At 33.1% G+C, this 17325-nt stretch overlaps 1 protein-coding gene across 8 annotated transcripts in view; it reads left to right on the top strand.

Annotated features, from left to right (window-relative positions):
• Window positions 1–17325, top strand: part of DMD (dystrophin) — a 1840970-nt gene that overhangs the window by 612989 nt on the left and 1210656 nt on the right. For all 8 annotated transcript variants that reach the window (XM_045507265.2, XM_045507267.2, XM_045507235.2 and 5 more), the window contains one exon: window positions 8496–8583. In XM_045507265.2, the coding sequence (XP_045363221.2) occupies window positions 8496–8583 (88 nt within the window). The remainder of the gene's footprint in view (window positions 1–8495; window positions 8584–17325) is intronic.

The raw sequence follows: 17325 nt of genomic DNA, 5'->3' as shown, positions 1-17325 counted from the left end.
TCTTACATTTTTTTGTGGATGTGTTCCATGTTATTTTTCCTTTAATACTGATACTCTCTACAGTTTTTCCTTTGTTTTTCTTCCCTAGATTATTTTCATTGCTTCTCATTCAAATATCTTCTATATTCTAATGAGCCCCAGATATATATCTTTAGCTCATGCCTCTCCTTTAAAACCTAGACCAATATATCTAATGACCTGATGGACACATTTAATTGAATATTTGCCTGAAAACTCAAAATGAACTTCAGACTCTCCCCAGCCCTCCTTTATTCTTTCTTTTTACTTTTCCTCTTCCAGCAGCCTAATCCAGAAACCTCAAAGCTTAACTGTGTCATCTGGATTTTTTTTTCCACTGTTCACAAGTCTACCCTTTGACAAGTTCAATTAATCTCATTCCCTCGACAGCTCTTGAAACTGTCCAATTCTCTCTATTCCCATGACTATGACTCTGATGATAGCTAATATCATGGCTTACTTCTGATGACAGTCCCTAGCTGGTCTTCGCTGTCACTAATTTTGTATTCCTTTAGTTTTCATGTCACTTTTGCCAAAGTGAACTTACAAAAACATAAATAGTACCCTGTTATGCCTCTGTTTATTATTCATTTGAGAAAGAGAAAAGCAATCACTGAAGCCCAGGAGCTGGCTTGGCGCTACAGGTAGGCTTTGGAGATGCTAGATGCTGTGCCAGTGCTCAAAGCTAGTCTGTGAGCTTCTCCTTTTGGATATGACGAACAGCACAGATTGCCAATGTCAGACAGGCCTCTCTGTGATCGTGATGGATCACGACAAAAATGTGACCATTGTGTAATTGTGTCTCAATGCAGACAAAAAGAATAACATTGTCCAAACCACCTGAAGTGATCACACATTCCTCATCTTCAATAACATGGCAGATAATACGCCTTTACTAATCGTAGCTTTAAGCTCTCTGCATACTTCCTGCCATATAGATTAAAAAAAATTAAGACCCAATCTTAGAATTACCCCCACTTCCTTACAGAATATAATTAAAGGCCAAACCTTGCTTCCTTGACCAGTCCCATCACCTTACACAAGCCCAAATCCTATGAGCTATTTGTAACATCCTCCTAGAGACTTACTCCATAGTTCCTTATTACATGCCATCTCTCTTGTAGCAACTGAATCAACTTAACTTTGTTAATCTACGGGCATGTTCCTGATGGCCTTTGGCTGAAAGGCATTAACAAAGTCAGTTTCTTCATGTTGCCTTTATGAAGACCACCATGACCTAATTCCCATTTACTAATCCAAAATATTGTTGCATTGGTTAGATTGTTGGTTTCTAGAAACTAGGGACTGGAACTTAATCTGTTTAGCTTTTGTTTTTTGTTCGTTTTGGTTTGGCTTAGTTTGGTTTTGGTATCCTAGTGCCTAATAGAGTGCCTGGTATTTAACACAATTAGTGTTTCACTATATGAATAAGTAATTTTTTTCCAGTTCTGCAGGCACATTTTAGGTCAGGCTCTGCTACCAATATGAAGGATGTAACAACTTCTGAATAAACATTTGAGTGAATAAATTACTTTTTCTGTCAAAGGGCAAAACTTCATTATAGGATGTTAAGTGAATAGAAAATTAATTGCTTCTAAAGTCAGAGTAGGACTCTGGGGAATGTGGAACTTACTTTCATATTAATTAGAGAAGATGTCATGAAAGGAGGAGGCTTTTAAGAGATGCTGGTAAAGAACAGGACAAGAGGTCATAAATGTTTTTAATCAACTTATTAAAGACTTAGTAAGCTTCCTTGTCTGTGTACTTTGCTTAAAGCTTATTTTAATTATTTGTTTATATTCTTCTATAACTCAATTGTATTTTTGATCAATTAATTAATTTTTTTGAATTATAATTCACATACAGTATTAGTTTCAGGTGCCCAGTGTAGTGATTTGAATTGTCTTTTATTTTGCTCTTGAAGTTATACATTTTAGAATTCATAATTTCCTTATGATCACTGAATTTTCATGAGCCCAAACTGTATTTGAAAGTGAGCAATATATTCCTTATGGAATGTTTCACTAATGCCTTTTTAAGCTTCTGTATTCTTTACTTGAAGCTATGTGTACTAGGTACTTTAGAATCTGAGTAGTAGCTTCTAAACATATGATCATATATTAAATATATACTGAGCAAAAATTTTAATATGCTGTTGAGGAAATTTTAAAACTGTGTTCTATTATAAAACACATACTTTTAAGATTAAAAATATTACATGCATATTATACATATGTATATATATGATAACCATATATATAGGGAAATAGGCACACATACAGAGAAGCTGGTGAGTTTCTTTATGAAGAAAGATAATAATGTTAAGGGCAGAGATGTTTTCATGAAGAAGGTGATTTCTAAGAGGTAGTTTTAGTTACTGGTGCTTAATGCTGTAGGAAGTATTGTACTGGGCAAGAAAAAAAAAACAGTGCCCATCATGAAAGAACTTTCTCTGTAGTAGTGAGGACTGAAATCTATAGATACTTGGACTAACGTTGAAGATGAAATGCGTACAAGAAAATGGATGTCATCATTGAAGAACATTTGGATGAAACCCTTGGCCTTGAAAATAAAGGGACAGCTAATATACATATAACGTAAATATATACAGAAAAAGGAAGGAAGGGAAGAAGGAAGGATGGCTGAGAGCCATGGAAGAGGAAGAAAGACTGAAGATGCTGAAACATTTGAAAAACATCTGAGAGAAAAAGTAGTCCCCAGATTTCTAAGACCAGTGAAGTGTTGTTACACTTACTCTCTAGTGGATAACAAAACATCCTAACATGTCAGCATAGCCAAAGATTTTTCACTGAAAATACAAGAATAACTTAATTAGGGTACTTTAAAATATGATACTCTCTATTTGCCAAATGGGAGTACTTGTTTATTTGCTGCTGAGTCCAAAGAAGCCTGGTTAGGACCATAGTCCAGAACTCTTCCTTCTCTTTTGTTCAGTACTGTTTCTGCATTTTACAGTCACCAATGTTGGATCATGATTAATGCAACTTTAGTCTCTTCCTTATGAGGCCAGTTCTCTGTTGCCTTGGTATTTCATTCCATTTCTGCTTAAAAATCAACCTCTTCTAGCCTTATGTTTTTATGTTGCTTTTTCATGGAGTTTATGATTTCTTAGTGAAGATGCCAAAAAAGTGTTTTCTAAAATTTTGTGTGGTAGACGATTGTTGGGAATTTATACTCCCTCTAGTTTTTTAAATATATTTTTTTCATTATTCCATAATAAATGTTATATGCACCATGTTGTTTCTTTTTCACTGTGTTTGTCTCAACTGAGGCAAGATTGTATTTAGTTTTGACTTGATGAACTTCACGTGGTACTATCTGGTTTCTATTTGGGTAATTGTTTATTACCTTTATCAGGACTTTATAACAGTCCTGCTGGAGACCAGGGTGTTATGCCCAACTCTCAACCTAATCTGCACTTTGCCGAAGACTTCATTTGCGTGCCTTTTCTGAGCTTGTAGCGCCAAACCTCACGGGCTGGTTCTAGGACCACTGTGTGTATAGCTCCCAGGATGTGTTACACATTTACACTTTAATAGAACACTTGATCTTGGGGTGGGATGAGAGAGACTGTAATATTGTATATGGAGGTACTCTGCTACTGTAGACATCACTTGAGTATGCATCTGCTGTACACCAGGCGGTATTCTATGCACTGGAGATAGCATGAAGAAGGAAATGCAGAAGGCTACCTGCCCTTATACAGTTTAGATTCCAGTGGGGAAGATGGAAATTGAGCAGCTTATTATGGAAAACATAGATGAAAATAAAGGAAGAATGAGAGCTAAGAAGTGTGTGCTTGTGTAGATAGAGTGGCAATAGAAAGCCTCATCGAGAAAGTGACATTTAAGTAAAGATCTAAAGGCGATGAGGAATTTACACATACCTGAGGCAGGAGCATTTCAGGCAGAGGGGAGAGTAAATGCACAGCCCAAGGAGGTAGGTGCTTACGTAGAGTGTCAGGGAACAACAAAGGACGTGTCTGGAGCTGAAATATTAAGGTGTTCAGTAGAAGAGGTTAGAGAGGTCAAGGACATGAAGGTCAGATGAGGCCATGGTCAGGACTTGAGCTTTTACTCAGAGTGAGAAGAGAAGCTACTGGAGAGTTGCACTGGCTTCATCTGTCTGCTGTGTTGAGAAGGTATCTTCAGGGAGCAAAGGGAGGAGCAGAAATACCGTATGTTAGGCTGTTTTGAAACATTCAGACTCCCAAGCAATGATGGGGTCTTTTGACTAGTGCAGTAGTCGTGAGCACACTTATAGCATCACTTTCTGGATGTGCTTTGAGATTAGAACCAACAGAACTTTCTGATGGATTGAATATGGGTTTTGAGAGAAAGGAGTCAAGAAGGATTTTTCATTTTTGGCCTGAACAAATGGAAATGCAGTTGGTGGCCTAGGACGCGCTAAATTTAGAGGTCAGGGAGATGAGGAGGAACCAGCATAGGAGACTGAGTAAAGGCAGTCCTTGAGATCGGAGGAAAGGTGTGTGTGCTTGTAGTCTAGGAGGCCAAAGCAACATTCCCAAGAGGAGGAATCCTCTGAATCAAATTATGGTGAAAAGTAAGCTGAGGACTGAGAATCAGCCTTTGAATGACATTGCATGGAGGCTAACGGTAACATGAATAGCAGCAGTTTCGATGGAAACTGAGTAAGGGGATAGGTGTTTTTCCTTTTTTTTTAATAATGAGGCTAGTGTTTACTTTGTAAGGTTGACCCATGGAAGGCCAATTTTCTTCTTGATGGCACATAGCTCTTTAAAGGAAGGGGATATGCTCTCCATTTTCCAGAACCATGTTCCTCTCCAGACTTTGTTTTTGGTGTATGATGTTTTATTTTTTCTGTGTGTTTTACATATATTTTGTGGAGAAAATGAGAGAAGATAGAATCATTATGAACTACTAATCCCACCTCTTTTAAAACAGAAGTTTATAATATTTCATTTGAGAACAAACGTGTGTGGCCAGATCCAGGAAAATGGGAAGTTTCAGTGATGTCAATGTAGTCAACTTCTTTACAACTTTTTATATGTGGTTATTTGGACCTGTCATACATTTCTGTGAGCAAGGTACTCTAACCAGCTCTTATGGCAAAAATTTTTCATAAAACTTATTTTTAAGATTACCAAGATCACCTTTCATTAGAATGACCACATATGCTACTGTGTCTGGGATGTTCTAGGTTTCTGTCATTTCATTGTCACAATTAATATTTGTTAATTATTTCTAGCTTCCTATTAAACTAAAAACCCCAATTTGGGAAATATATAATATAAAGAGCCTCCTTTAATCCCCACAGAATCCCTGGAGGGTAGGTATCTTGAATGTCATTTTACATAGGAGATATTGAGGCTAAGAAAGGTTGAATCACTTTCCAAGTGTCAAATAGCTAGTAAGCAGTGGAGAAGGAATTCAGACCAACTGAGAACAGAGTGACTCCCAAACTTTTCTTTTCATTACCTTCTTTACTATTTTCTTGCTACCCTAAATTTTCTCATTTTTATCAACCATCTATAGCTGTGTCTGAAATGAAATATTTTCTGGACCCGTCACTGACTTGTTCATATTCCTCAAGGCACATCTGTGCCAATATTTCTCTTTATTTTCCAATATTCCTCTTTAAAGTGATATAACTTATCAGAACCAGACATCATCTAAACACTGACAAATACACAGGGGCTATTAACTAATTCTTTCTCAGACCTCTGTGTCTATTTATGTATCAGTTACTTTATATATAATATACTTCTGGCAATGGAGTGCAGTAACTGAGCTGTACACGGAATTGCCAACCAGCCTATAGACTGTCTGAGTCCATACTAAGTGACCAGGCATTCCTTCTGATACCTGGGTGCCCATGCTGCATTAATGGTTGAATATTTTGAATACCATCCCTGAGTACATCCAAACTATCAGGTTCCTTTTGCTGTGAGTTGTACTAGGATATATTCAAATCCATTTGATTCATCTTCATTGAAATAACTTTAGAAGCATCAGAGTATATTTGAAAGAGAGCTGAACTTAAAGCTAGATCCTCAGGGTTCTAATTTTTGATTTAAAACATTCTACTTATGTGATCTTGGATATATGACCTAATCTTATTGGTGCTCAATTTTCCCTTTGTCTAAAATAGGATAAAATAATGCTGATTCTTTCTATCTCACAGAATTATTATGAAATACATATGAAATAATGTACATACACTGTAATTTGGTACACAGTGTAAGGAACTCCCGTTTTTATCATGATTTTTGTCAGTGTTTTCAAATATTTCACAAACCTCTCTGTGCCTCACTTTGCATTTCTGTCAAATTGGGAGAGTAATAGTACCTACTCCATAGATTATTGTTTTGTTGTAGTGGTGATGGTGGTTATTGTTTTTATATATATTAGAATAACTAGAATAATGTGGGCTAACCACACAAGATATTTGAGCTGAAGTATTAACCCTGAGATACTCAATTATAAATTTGTGTCTTTGTTAGTAATACTAATTGATTATTCCATTAGTTGCTTAGAACAAAGAGATTATGATAATGACATTTAGAAGTCCATTGATAATTTTTTACATCACTTATAAAGACAAGATGGTATTCTGACTCTATTCTTTATATAATTTTACTTAAAAAAAGCAAAAGTTCAATGTGGATAAAATACAACCACTATGATAGGAAAGGCTAATAATTCTAAAACTGTTTATTAGCTCAAAGAACACCAGTTTGTTATCATTGTTCTTGTTGTTTTGTTGTAGTACAAATGTTTTTTCTTATTTTCTCTCTTTTTTTTCCTGCTGTAGTTCAAATTTGGGACACCTAAAATCCTGCTGTAGCTCTTGATAGTTGTGAATATTTGAATATTATATATTTACTTAGAATGTGCTTACTTTTCTTTTCTGAATGCTCAGTTCTTTGCAAATGACACATTTTAGTGGAGAACACATTTAAAGTATTGGGAAACATGTGCCAGTAAGATGCTAAGAACAGAGAATTTAGAAGACAAAAGTTGAGAATTGAGAAAATGTGAATTTTGGAGTTTCGTCTAGGTTTTTATTTAACAGCATACGATGGCTGCTTTATTTTCATGGACTTTTCAGTTCAGCTACCAAGTTAGAACCTTCCATGGTTGTGCACATGCTTGTGTAAACAATTCAGTAATGTCTTTGTGAAACTGACTTTCAAGATAACCCACAAGTTTCACTTGCTAATTGGTATGGGATCCTGGGAGCATATAATCCCCAAACACCAAAATCTGTGTACTTAGAAATTTTCTAGTAGAATCCAAGATACTAAAATGTGTCTTTCACCTTTGGAGTTTTCATACCGGTGAGATGAACCTGAGTTCTCATTTCCTGCCCTTGATGGCATAATGTAAGTGTATATATTCCAGGTTGGCTATAAATACTTAAATTTGTATTTAGATCTGTGGCATTTAAACAATACACCTCCCATCTGTACTCCAATATTAAACTTTGGAATATTTGTTTAAATGCCTATAGATCTAAATAAAAATGTAAGAAAGTAGTCTGATATAGAATAACCTCCTGCCACAAACTAAGGTGGAATCTTTGTATAATGCCAGTATTTCATCACAGAGGTATTGCTCTTACTGTATTTTAAATGCATTATAGCTTGCTTTTTATGCAGGTAGGTTAGTTTCAGGATAGATAACATATATTGTTATACTCAAATCTTTTTAATGACTATAGTAATATAGTTTTACTGCATCATAGTTTAAAATCTATATCTCTATAGAGACGTCGTTATTAGCTGAACTCAACAGTATCAAATGCTAGATTTTGTTAAACAATTGTGTTTTTGTTCAAAAGTTAACTCTGATTTGGGAAAATGAACAAAGGAATCTATAAAGTTATATAAAACTGAACCTATTTTTCCTTGAATTGGGAGTACTTTGACAATTTTAGTCAGAAAAATTAACCTGTGTTCTTGTATTTATATAAATTTTTTTTTGCTAAATTATTCATACTAGTATACATTTCCCCTCTGTATATACTTACTGGATTTTATGTTTGATTTTTAATACAGAGTATGTAGATTTACGTTATTAGGAGTAATTCCAGTGATTTTTTTAAAAGATAATTTCCATTTTAATTGTCTGACATTTCATCCTTTCATTGTTATGAATTGTCTTTTGTTCTTTTTTTGTGGGGGGCAATTTTAGATTATAATGCATCAGAAACTATTATGTAAAAAACATTAAGGGTAGAAATCTTATTTTAAAAAAGTAACAATTCAGTATGAACATGGTTTGTGCTTCTTTTTCATCTTGATGCTTCTAGTGCCAAGAACTTGAGGAAAAATCTGGAAAAATCTTTAGATTCACATGATAAGCTGCCAGAGTGAAATATCTTAAGGCTTGAAAGGGCAAATAGAAGTTATAATTATTCTGTAGTTTCACAATCCTTGTACTGAAATACTCACCTTTGCTATCATGTTGCAGGCCATAGAGCGAGAAAAAGTCGAGAAGTTCAGAAAACTGCAAGATGCCAGCAGATCAGCTCAGGCCCTGGTGGAACAGATGGTGAATGGTAATTACACGGAGTTGATTTAGATAATCTTCTTAGGGATTTGATAAACACATAGGTTCGTATTTATCAAGCTGAATTATATCAGACAAGCACTTCCTGAATGAAAATTTAAATTTAAAGTGAGTTGGTGAGCTTTTTATTATTCTTTTTTAATGCTAAGCAAATTATTAGAGGAAATTCAACTTTGAGTCCAATGGAAGAAAATGGGATGTGGTAGAATATTTTATCAATCTGTTGCCGAGAAATCAATTTTAATGCAAATCTTGCTAGCATTTGTCCAAATAATTTAAGGAAACAAGGTTTGCAGAAATCATTAGAAATGTAAGCAATTGTATAATATATGTAAAGTGATTGGAATCTGATTTAAAATAATTCTTGCAATATATTTTTTCCATACCTGTTTGCTAATAATATGACATTTTCTATGTTGCTTTTCATTTTTTAAATTCATTTAAAAAATATCTCCTCAGGGGATTTTTTTTTTTAAGTTCAGCTATTTTGGAGTGAGGTAAAAGTACAAAGCTAGCAAAACATTTTTTTAAAACGAATGAATTAAAATTAATTTTTGCTAACAGCGCCTCAAAAGCTGTCTGAACAAAATGTTATTGACGTCAATTGTAAGCAAAGTTCTTTCTGATTGTCTTTGTTATACAACTATATTCATTTCTAGGTATAAGTAATTCATGACAAACAGGGATAATGCTATTTCCAAACAAGGTTTATTTTATTTTTCAAAGGATATGTTTACAAGAATATCATAACCAAATGTAACAAATGTTTTTGTTATGCATGTCAGCTTTTTCCAGAACCTGCCTTCATTCCGAGGCATAAATTCTGTGTATGAATTATTTCTTGCCTTAATTGCCATGTTGGCATTAAAAAATTCAGTAATCTTCCTAGGAAATCAATTCATTTTCTTCTTTAATGAGCCCCATGACTATATTTGGTTAAAAGCAAAAACAAGCAAATATGACAGCTTAAGTATTGGGTTAACAAGTCAATGAATATATACGCAATACAAAATACCGAAAGGTTATTTAGATGCATGTGTGCTGGATGGTTTAACTGATGAGTTTGACAACAGCATATTCATGTGAAATGAAATTATATGATCTATAAAAAATTCTTGTAGCTATTATACAATTTCCCCCAGGAACTACACTATCAATTTTTCATTTTTATAAGGTGATGCAAAAATCTGTACTTTTAAATGGTCTCATTTCACAATCAAATATCAAGCATGCCTTAACTCAGATCATCTGATAGTAGCATAAACTGAATTATTCAAATAGCAGTTACGTTTAGAAATGAAGGGAAATTTTTTTTGTAATTGAAACTATATACAGGGTTAAAATGATCATATGATTAGTGATAATATAATTTTCTAGATTATTGCTCTCATAGCTCTAACTTTTGGAAGCATGAAGGAAAATGAGGACATATACTAGGTCTTTAATAAATATTAATTGACTGATTAAATTCTGTTTAGGAAAGCAATATTACGGCAGTAGTTGAGATAATGACAGAAGTAATTTTGGTCAGAAAGTCATAATACTTCTAAAGGAAAATGCAAATTTGTATAGAAAGCAAAGAGCAGTAAGGGATAGGAGTGAGATTTGAGAGATTACTCATTGGTTGACTGTATTGATCACATTTTAAGCTTCTCATTTGTTACACCAATGAAGATTTTGTCTAAGTGATACATGATTAGGCTCAGATCTGGGGTATATCTAGAGCTTAGATAGCTCTGCTGCTCCATTCTATCAAACAATTTATATAATTACTAAAAATCAGACTCAAAGATTCTAACTTATCTTTTTGTTTTGTTTTGTCTTTCACAGAACAAAATTGCATAGTATATATTTTATGTGATTGTGCAAAATGTAAGTTAAGCCAGACATGTAATAAGTGGCTGTAGAACCTTTCTAGGTGTATTTCAGAGGGACCTCTAATCCTTACTTAATGGATAGATCCAAAACTAGGTTTTACTGATGTGGCTCATGAAGTTGAAAGACAAGTTGAGGTTTCTCTAAGCCAGGTTTCCCAACAGTTAACTCATTGAAGCTCTTAAATTCACGAGTTCTGAATTTCCTTTCTCAAGTTGGGGCTTTGGAGTTATAATAAAAGTCATAACCATATAAAATGCATACATCCGTGCTCTTTTATTTATAGAAAGGAAGGTGAGAGCTGAATCACAGTACTTTATTTGTGACCTCATGTAAATGTCTATTCCTTTAACCACATAGCACGTTGTAAAAATTAAAATGAAGGCAAATCATTTTGTACAATGTTATGTTATGCAATTAATACAAATATATATATATATATTCAATATATGTTTTACCATGATAACAATGTTTAGCATATTCACAGTTTAAAATACGTATGAAGAGTAGCATAACTATAGCTTTTTTAAATAAAATACTTCATAAGCTATCTGTGTGTATGTATATATATGTATACACACACACACACACACACACACAGAGAAAACTGAATTTTCTACTTAAAATAATTTACCATAAGATTAGAGTATGTTTTAAAATATCTAGAATGATTTTGGAACTCTAAATTTTTCCTTCATAACAAAACTCTTAAGACATGCAAAAAAATTCTTCAGTGCTTATATTTTATATTTACATCAATATTGACCAAAATGGTACATCAAACATATATTGAAATCTCTTTTGGCCATTTCTAAATATCTGTTGAAAGCACTAGTTTTTAGCACCACTTAAGAAATGCAAAAATCAAAATTTGTTAGTCCTGAAGGCAGTCTCTTGAATGAATTTAAGAAAGGTGCTGAGAAACACCGGGTGGAGTAGAGTCTTAAGATTGTTAAAAGTGCAGAGATTACCATGCTGCTAGTGTAGAAGAAGTGACTTTCATTTTGATGTTGCAAAGTTGTGTTAAAAATCAACTATGTCTTGTAACACATGTTTAGTTTCGCAGGGTTACATATAAGTTATGATCAGTTTGAAGATAATTTTCATTTTAGCTGCGCTATAAGAGGTGTATGCAGAATATTGAAATATAGTTAATATTAAATGTATTGTGAATTTTAATATCAACTATACTGTTAATTTTATAGTAAAATAATTTATATTTGAATCATATGCAGAAATTGAGTAAGAGATTCTTATTCATTCATTTGGAAACTTTTTTTAAGCCAAAAAAAGAGGTTGAATAAATTACTTGCATACTTTAAAGCTATACATGAACATTTTCCTTATGAATATCCTAGTTCTCTTAAAAGATTGTAAATGATCTTCATGATCATAATAGACTAAAAAGGGAGGCTATAGTGCTACTAACAGAGAGTTACCTAAAAAATATCTTCCGGGGGTTTTGACATGGAATGTGGGTATAATTTTACCTTATTTATCTATTTATCTGGTTTTTAAACTCACATTAAATTGATTTATTATTCTTATTATCTAATCAATTGACTGGATGAGATTGGGGAATAGTGTGATAGAGTGTTGGATGGTGTAGAGAACCTCTTATTTTTAGAGAAATTTTTCACAGGCAAAAATCTTTATTAAGCTTATTGTCAATATATAAGATTAGCATAATAGCCTTAGTCTCGCAAATTATTCACTTCCCAGAACTTTAATGAGAGTAAATGGGAGACTAGATTGGGTACCTAGTGATCTACTCAATGTTTCCTGTAGCTGTATTATACTGAGAGATGGAATTTGCAATTTTTTATGTATTTCATTTCTTAAGAAGTATACAATATAACCTCCTTTAAGGGTTATTTTCATATTTAAACACAAAATGATATACAACAATTAAAATTTAGTAAATTTTAGCAGCTAAGTATGGTAAAGAATCTTGCTACTATATCAATACTGTTGGTTTTTAATTAATGAATCCTGCTTTCTCAAGGATTTATTTTGAACAGGTTTTTAACTGATCTGCTTACTTCAAAGCAAAAGCTTTTCAGTGTATGAGTGGGATTATGGGAATTCTGGACAATCTAGAAAAATTTTAAATCTAAAAATATGCTTCCTTTTTTATGTTTAGGATTAGACCCCATTTTTAGTTACTTTTGTAAAATATTGTTCTTAGATTTATCTCTCCCTATATATAGTCTCTTTATCAGTCAGATATAATACAAAAACTGGTTTAGATAAATTGTTTTCCTTTGATACTGAAATTACCAAAAAATTATATCAAAATAGTCATTTTAAAACATATATAAGCAAAGCTCAATTTCCCCTTCTTTAAGCAATAAAATGGTTTCACCACAAATTCCAGAGGAGATACTGTGATTATCTAATAGGGTTAGTGCCGTTTTTTACATTAAATTGTGCTTCACTTTCAATTTCTAATTGTAGTTTTCTGTGTGTTAATTAAGAGCCTGAAGATAGTTACATTAAGGAAATGTTTAAATAAAAGTAGTAATTATTAGTATCTTAGACTAAAAGAACATTTCAAAAACTATCATCCCCTGAGTGTTAGATTATAGTGTTTAAAGTGATACCTAATAGAAAGTCTGCGAAGGATCGTAATTAAGTAGCATAGACTGATAACATAGGCAAGTACTCCTCTTATCTATAATGTTAAGTGCAGAACTGTATTTTTAGTATTTTGGTTTAAAGTCATTAAGTCCTGTACATGAATAATCTCAGTTGTGTTTGCGCAAAATTTGGTCAGATGGGTAAGGGTAGGGATTGTGGTCAGTTTGGCTCACCTCAGAGCCAGATCTCTGATTATCTTTTCACATCACTGTGGAGGATTTTCAGTGGCAATAACTCTGCTAAATACATATTTTAATGGGAAGAGATTTTGCAGCTTCTCTGTATATCAGTGGGACATGGAAATTGTACTATCTGCAGTGGTCCAGCCCCTCCATCATGAATCAGTAGCTGAGTAGCTTTCCGCATTTGCACCCATGTCCTCTTCTCTTAGTCTTTCCTGAGTTCGAGGCAGTTTGATAGACGGCTCCTCTTTCTCCATATGACACTTGGGATAATGGTCTACACAGAGTTCACACTCAATAAACATTAATTGACAGACACGTTTTTCTTTGTTTAATCTCCATAGGAAGAGACTCTGTGCTTGTATGTGTGTCTGTGTGAAGGAAGGCAATTAAAGTGGTCATTGTTGTTGTCGAAAATTAATCACAAAAACAAATATGAGTAGGGATCTGACTTTTTGCTCTTAAAATTCAATGATGTTTAGAAAGAGAAAAACTTAAAAAGTTACGTTAGTAAATTTATATATTATATTCATTAAGGATGTGAATTTTATATAAACCTATTAATTTTTAAAAGCTATTACTTCAAGAAAAATACATGATGTAGCAGCTTTATAAAAAGTTACTGTCATGAGAAAAACCTCTAGAATTTAGTCTGCAATACTCAGACCTTATTTTCCTGAATTGAGTAAATTTTATACTGTTAACATTGGATGCCAAATGGACTTGTAATGACCCTCACTTAATATGCAACAAAAATAAGAGATTATTTATTAGCGACTTTAAGTTTTTATTCCAAATGTTCTTCTAATTCAAGAGCTCTGAAAACACAGGCTTTGCATTATTCTACCCTGGCTTCATGGCTAATGATGAATATACTCGATGAGGAATACTTCACTTTAAGTGGCAGTTCTGAAGTACTTGCATGGAAGGTGGTGCACAATTAAAATTATTCTAACAGACTGTTATGCACTGTACACAAGTAATAAAATTAATGGATGCACTTCAAGTAATGATCCATTTCCTCTGGGTGCAATATATTTATTCATAGACTATTTCAGAGGTTGTTTAGAATATGAGATGTGAATGGATTATGATCCATTATCCATGAGATTCTAATATGCTACTACAAAATGGTTTCCATAAGTATTGTTCATAATGCCTGGTGAGTTAGTGTTTGTGTTCTTAAGTAGCTAACAAAAAATTTTAAAAAAGACAGGTGCTCAAATGATTGCTACTTGAAACTTTGCAGATATTTACATTTACACACTGTCATGAGACAATTTTCAGTTGACTATAAGAAGCATAATTATATGAAATACATATAAAACAATTACATATAATGATAAAATTATTCATATGTGAGTATTCACTGGGGAAACATTTAGTACCTTTATTCTACAAAAGTTTAAAGGGACTGTCTCATAATCTCATTGGTAGGACTCAATAATAGATGGCCAGTTAATTCACGAAGTTGAAGTAATAGCATCTTTAATATTAGTTTAAGAGCTGTGCATTAAGTAACATGACATGTTACAGGGCTTTTGAACCCTCCCCCAGGTATTTTAAAGCACACTTGAATGAAGAGAGACTGTGCATGTTTTGTGTTTCGCTTTTCACGTCTGTGGCTCTTGCTACCCTAATGTTTATGTTCGTACGAAGTAAGCTATTGATTTGGTATTGGGTGATTTGACAAGTATAGTATATTTATTTCGTACTTACTCTAAGCTGAGAACTCTATCAGATACTGCCTGTGGAGACATTTTTCTTAGGGGGGTTTGTAGTTTAGAAAGACAGGTTATACTCTACTCGAACAGGAAGCAGATCTATACTAATATAATATTACATACAGATTAGTAACATAATACAGTATTTCCATATAGATCCTTCATAACAAGATGTCTGATTTTCTCTAATCAACATCATATCTTTGCCTGTGACATCTGAAAGTTTCTGTTTTGAATTTTTGACGTGGCTGTCCTTTGTAACTTGAATTTCAAATGATGGTAGATGTATGACCAAATATTCCAAGATTCCCTGGTAAACTTATGGATTCATTACTGGTTGATGTCATTCCTTTTAAAAATGGATAAATATATTTTCTATATCCCGTAACAGTGCCATATTATATAAAACTGTCACTATCTTTAAAAATATTAATCATTAAGTTTTCATAAATGACCCCTTTCAGCTATTAAAATGACTCCCACTGTCCCTGATTTCACTCTTTGAAAGATCTGCTCTCTTTCCTACTTTCTTACATGTTCTTTTTCATTTTTTTATATTAACATTGACTAACATTTATTGCTCGCCTGGTATATGTCATACTTGGCATAACAATTCACACATGTTGACTCAGAACCCTTGTAGGTATCCTGCGAGGTCAATTCTGTTTTATCTTCATTCCATGGATGAGAAAAATGAGGCCCAGTGAGATTAAATAACTGAGCCCAATTCACTGATTTAGTAAAGGTCAAATTTGAACTTAAATATGCCTAATGCCGGAGCTCTAACTGTGAATTTTTATACTTTTTTGCCTGCCCTTACCATTTATCCTAATATGGAAATGCTTCTTTTACCTATTATTGTATTTTAAACTGCCTTTAAATTTACAAAAATCAGTATGCTACTAACTGGAGAGTATTGTAGATTTTGTAGTAGATTTGAACTAAGCTCACTTTTTTCATTTAAATTCCTTCTGCAATGATGTTTAGCACCTGGCCATTTTTTGGCACAACATATTGAACTGATAGTTTTGGGTAATGATCAACAAGAACTCATTAAATTCTGTCTCTGTATTTTAATGGATATCATAGAACTTCCTGATACTTCCTTATAGTTTAATTTATATTTGCTGATTAAATTAGCATGTATTATTCATATTGAGAATTAATTTATTATTTTATTTTGCGAGTTGCTAAGGGGTCTTCATATGGTTGACCTCCCCCAGGGACAGTGAGATAGTTTTCTCTGTTTTCCCTTTTTGGACAAATGCTAAAGGAATTCAACCCAGCATCATTCTATCAGTACCTTTAATTTATTTTAGCATCTCTTATTTGCTCCTCATGGACTTGGACTACCATGGACTCCCTTCTTCCAAGTGATTGTTCATATTTAACATATGCTGAAAATATTTCTCCTAAACATCTTATCATTTAGACTCATGGAACATTTTTGGATAATTATCTAACATAATTTAAAATCCCTCCCCATGTATTTTTAAACCACTCCCTTTCACTTCCCAGCAATAATATTAGCATTTTATTGTAATATTTTTCTCAGACTGAGGGCCTATACAATGGAGATTTGGATTCTTATAATTTGTAGCAAACATGATCATTTTACAAGTATAGTTACTTAGCATCATCCCTTAAAACATATTTCAGTTTAATTCTTGGTCACTGTTCAAACCCAAATGCTCCCAAACAGTGTATCTCATAACAAACACATCCAGATGTCTCAGTAAGACTGGTTGCTTCCTTGACTATTAGGAGAATATTAGAGGAATAATATTACAAAATATTATTGCAACCCACAGGCTGCCTTTTACAGTTGTATATATGGAAACATGTATGTATTATCTTTTTGCCCTTTAATTTTTCAGTTATTTTCTTTAAAAATATATCCGCCAAAGGAGGAAAAAATTGTTGCCAGTAATATTTGCAAAGTTTGTTTTTTCCAATGTCATCCTGAGTAGTGTCAAACTCTGAAATTAGTGAAGTTGGAGTTGTTTCAAATGATTTGAGAGATGTGATTTGGCAGCATAACATAATCATGACAGAAATGAAGATTAGAATATCTGAGCAGAGTAAAGTGAAAGAATAAAATAATTCAGTTGTTGAATTCAAATCCATATTTTTTTATTCTTTAAAAAGAGTGACGTGGTAGGCATGTACCAGTTAGCCAAACCACAAGCCTCATATCTGCTAGAAATGTTCTTCAGGCTTTTTAATGACTTACTTGCTCATTAACTAAATCATATTACCAGAAAGTTGAGTAAAATGAACATTCATAAAGGTAGATTCTTCTAGACAACT

The sequence above is a fragment of the Camelus bactrianus genome, chromosome X (assembly GCF_048773025.1).
Source record: "Camelus bactrianus isolate YW-2024 breed Bactrian camel chromosome X, ASM4877302v1, whole genome shotgun sequence".
NCBI classification, from domain to species: domain Eukaryota; kingdom Metazoa; phylum Chordata; class Mammalia; order Artiodactyla; family Camelidae; genus Camelus; species Camelus bactrianus.
The sequence above is the reverse complement of the archived record's forward strand: the minus strand, read 5'-3'. Positions and strand labels throughout refer to the sequence as shown.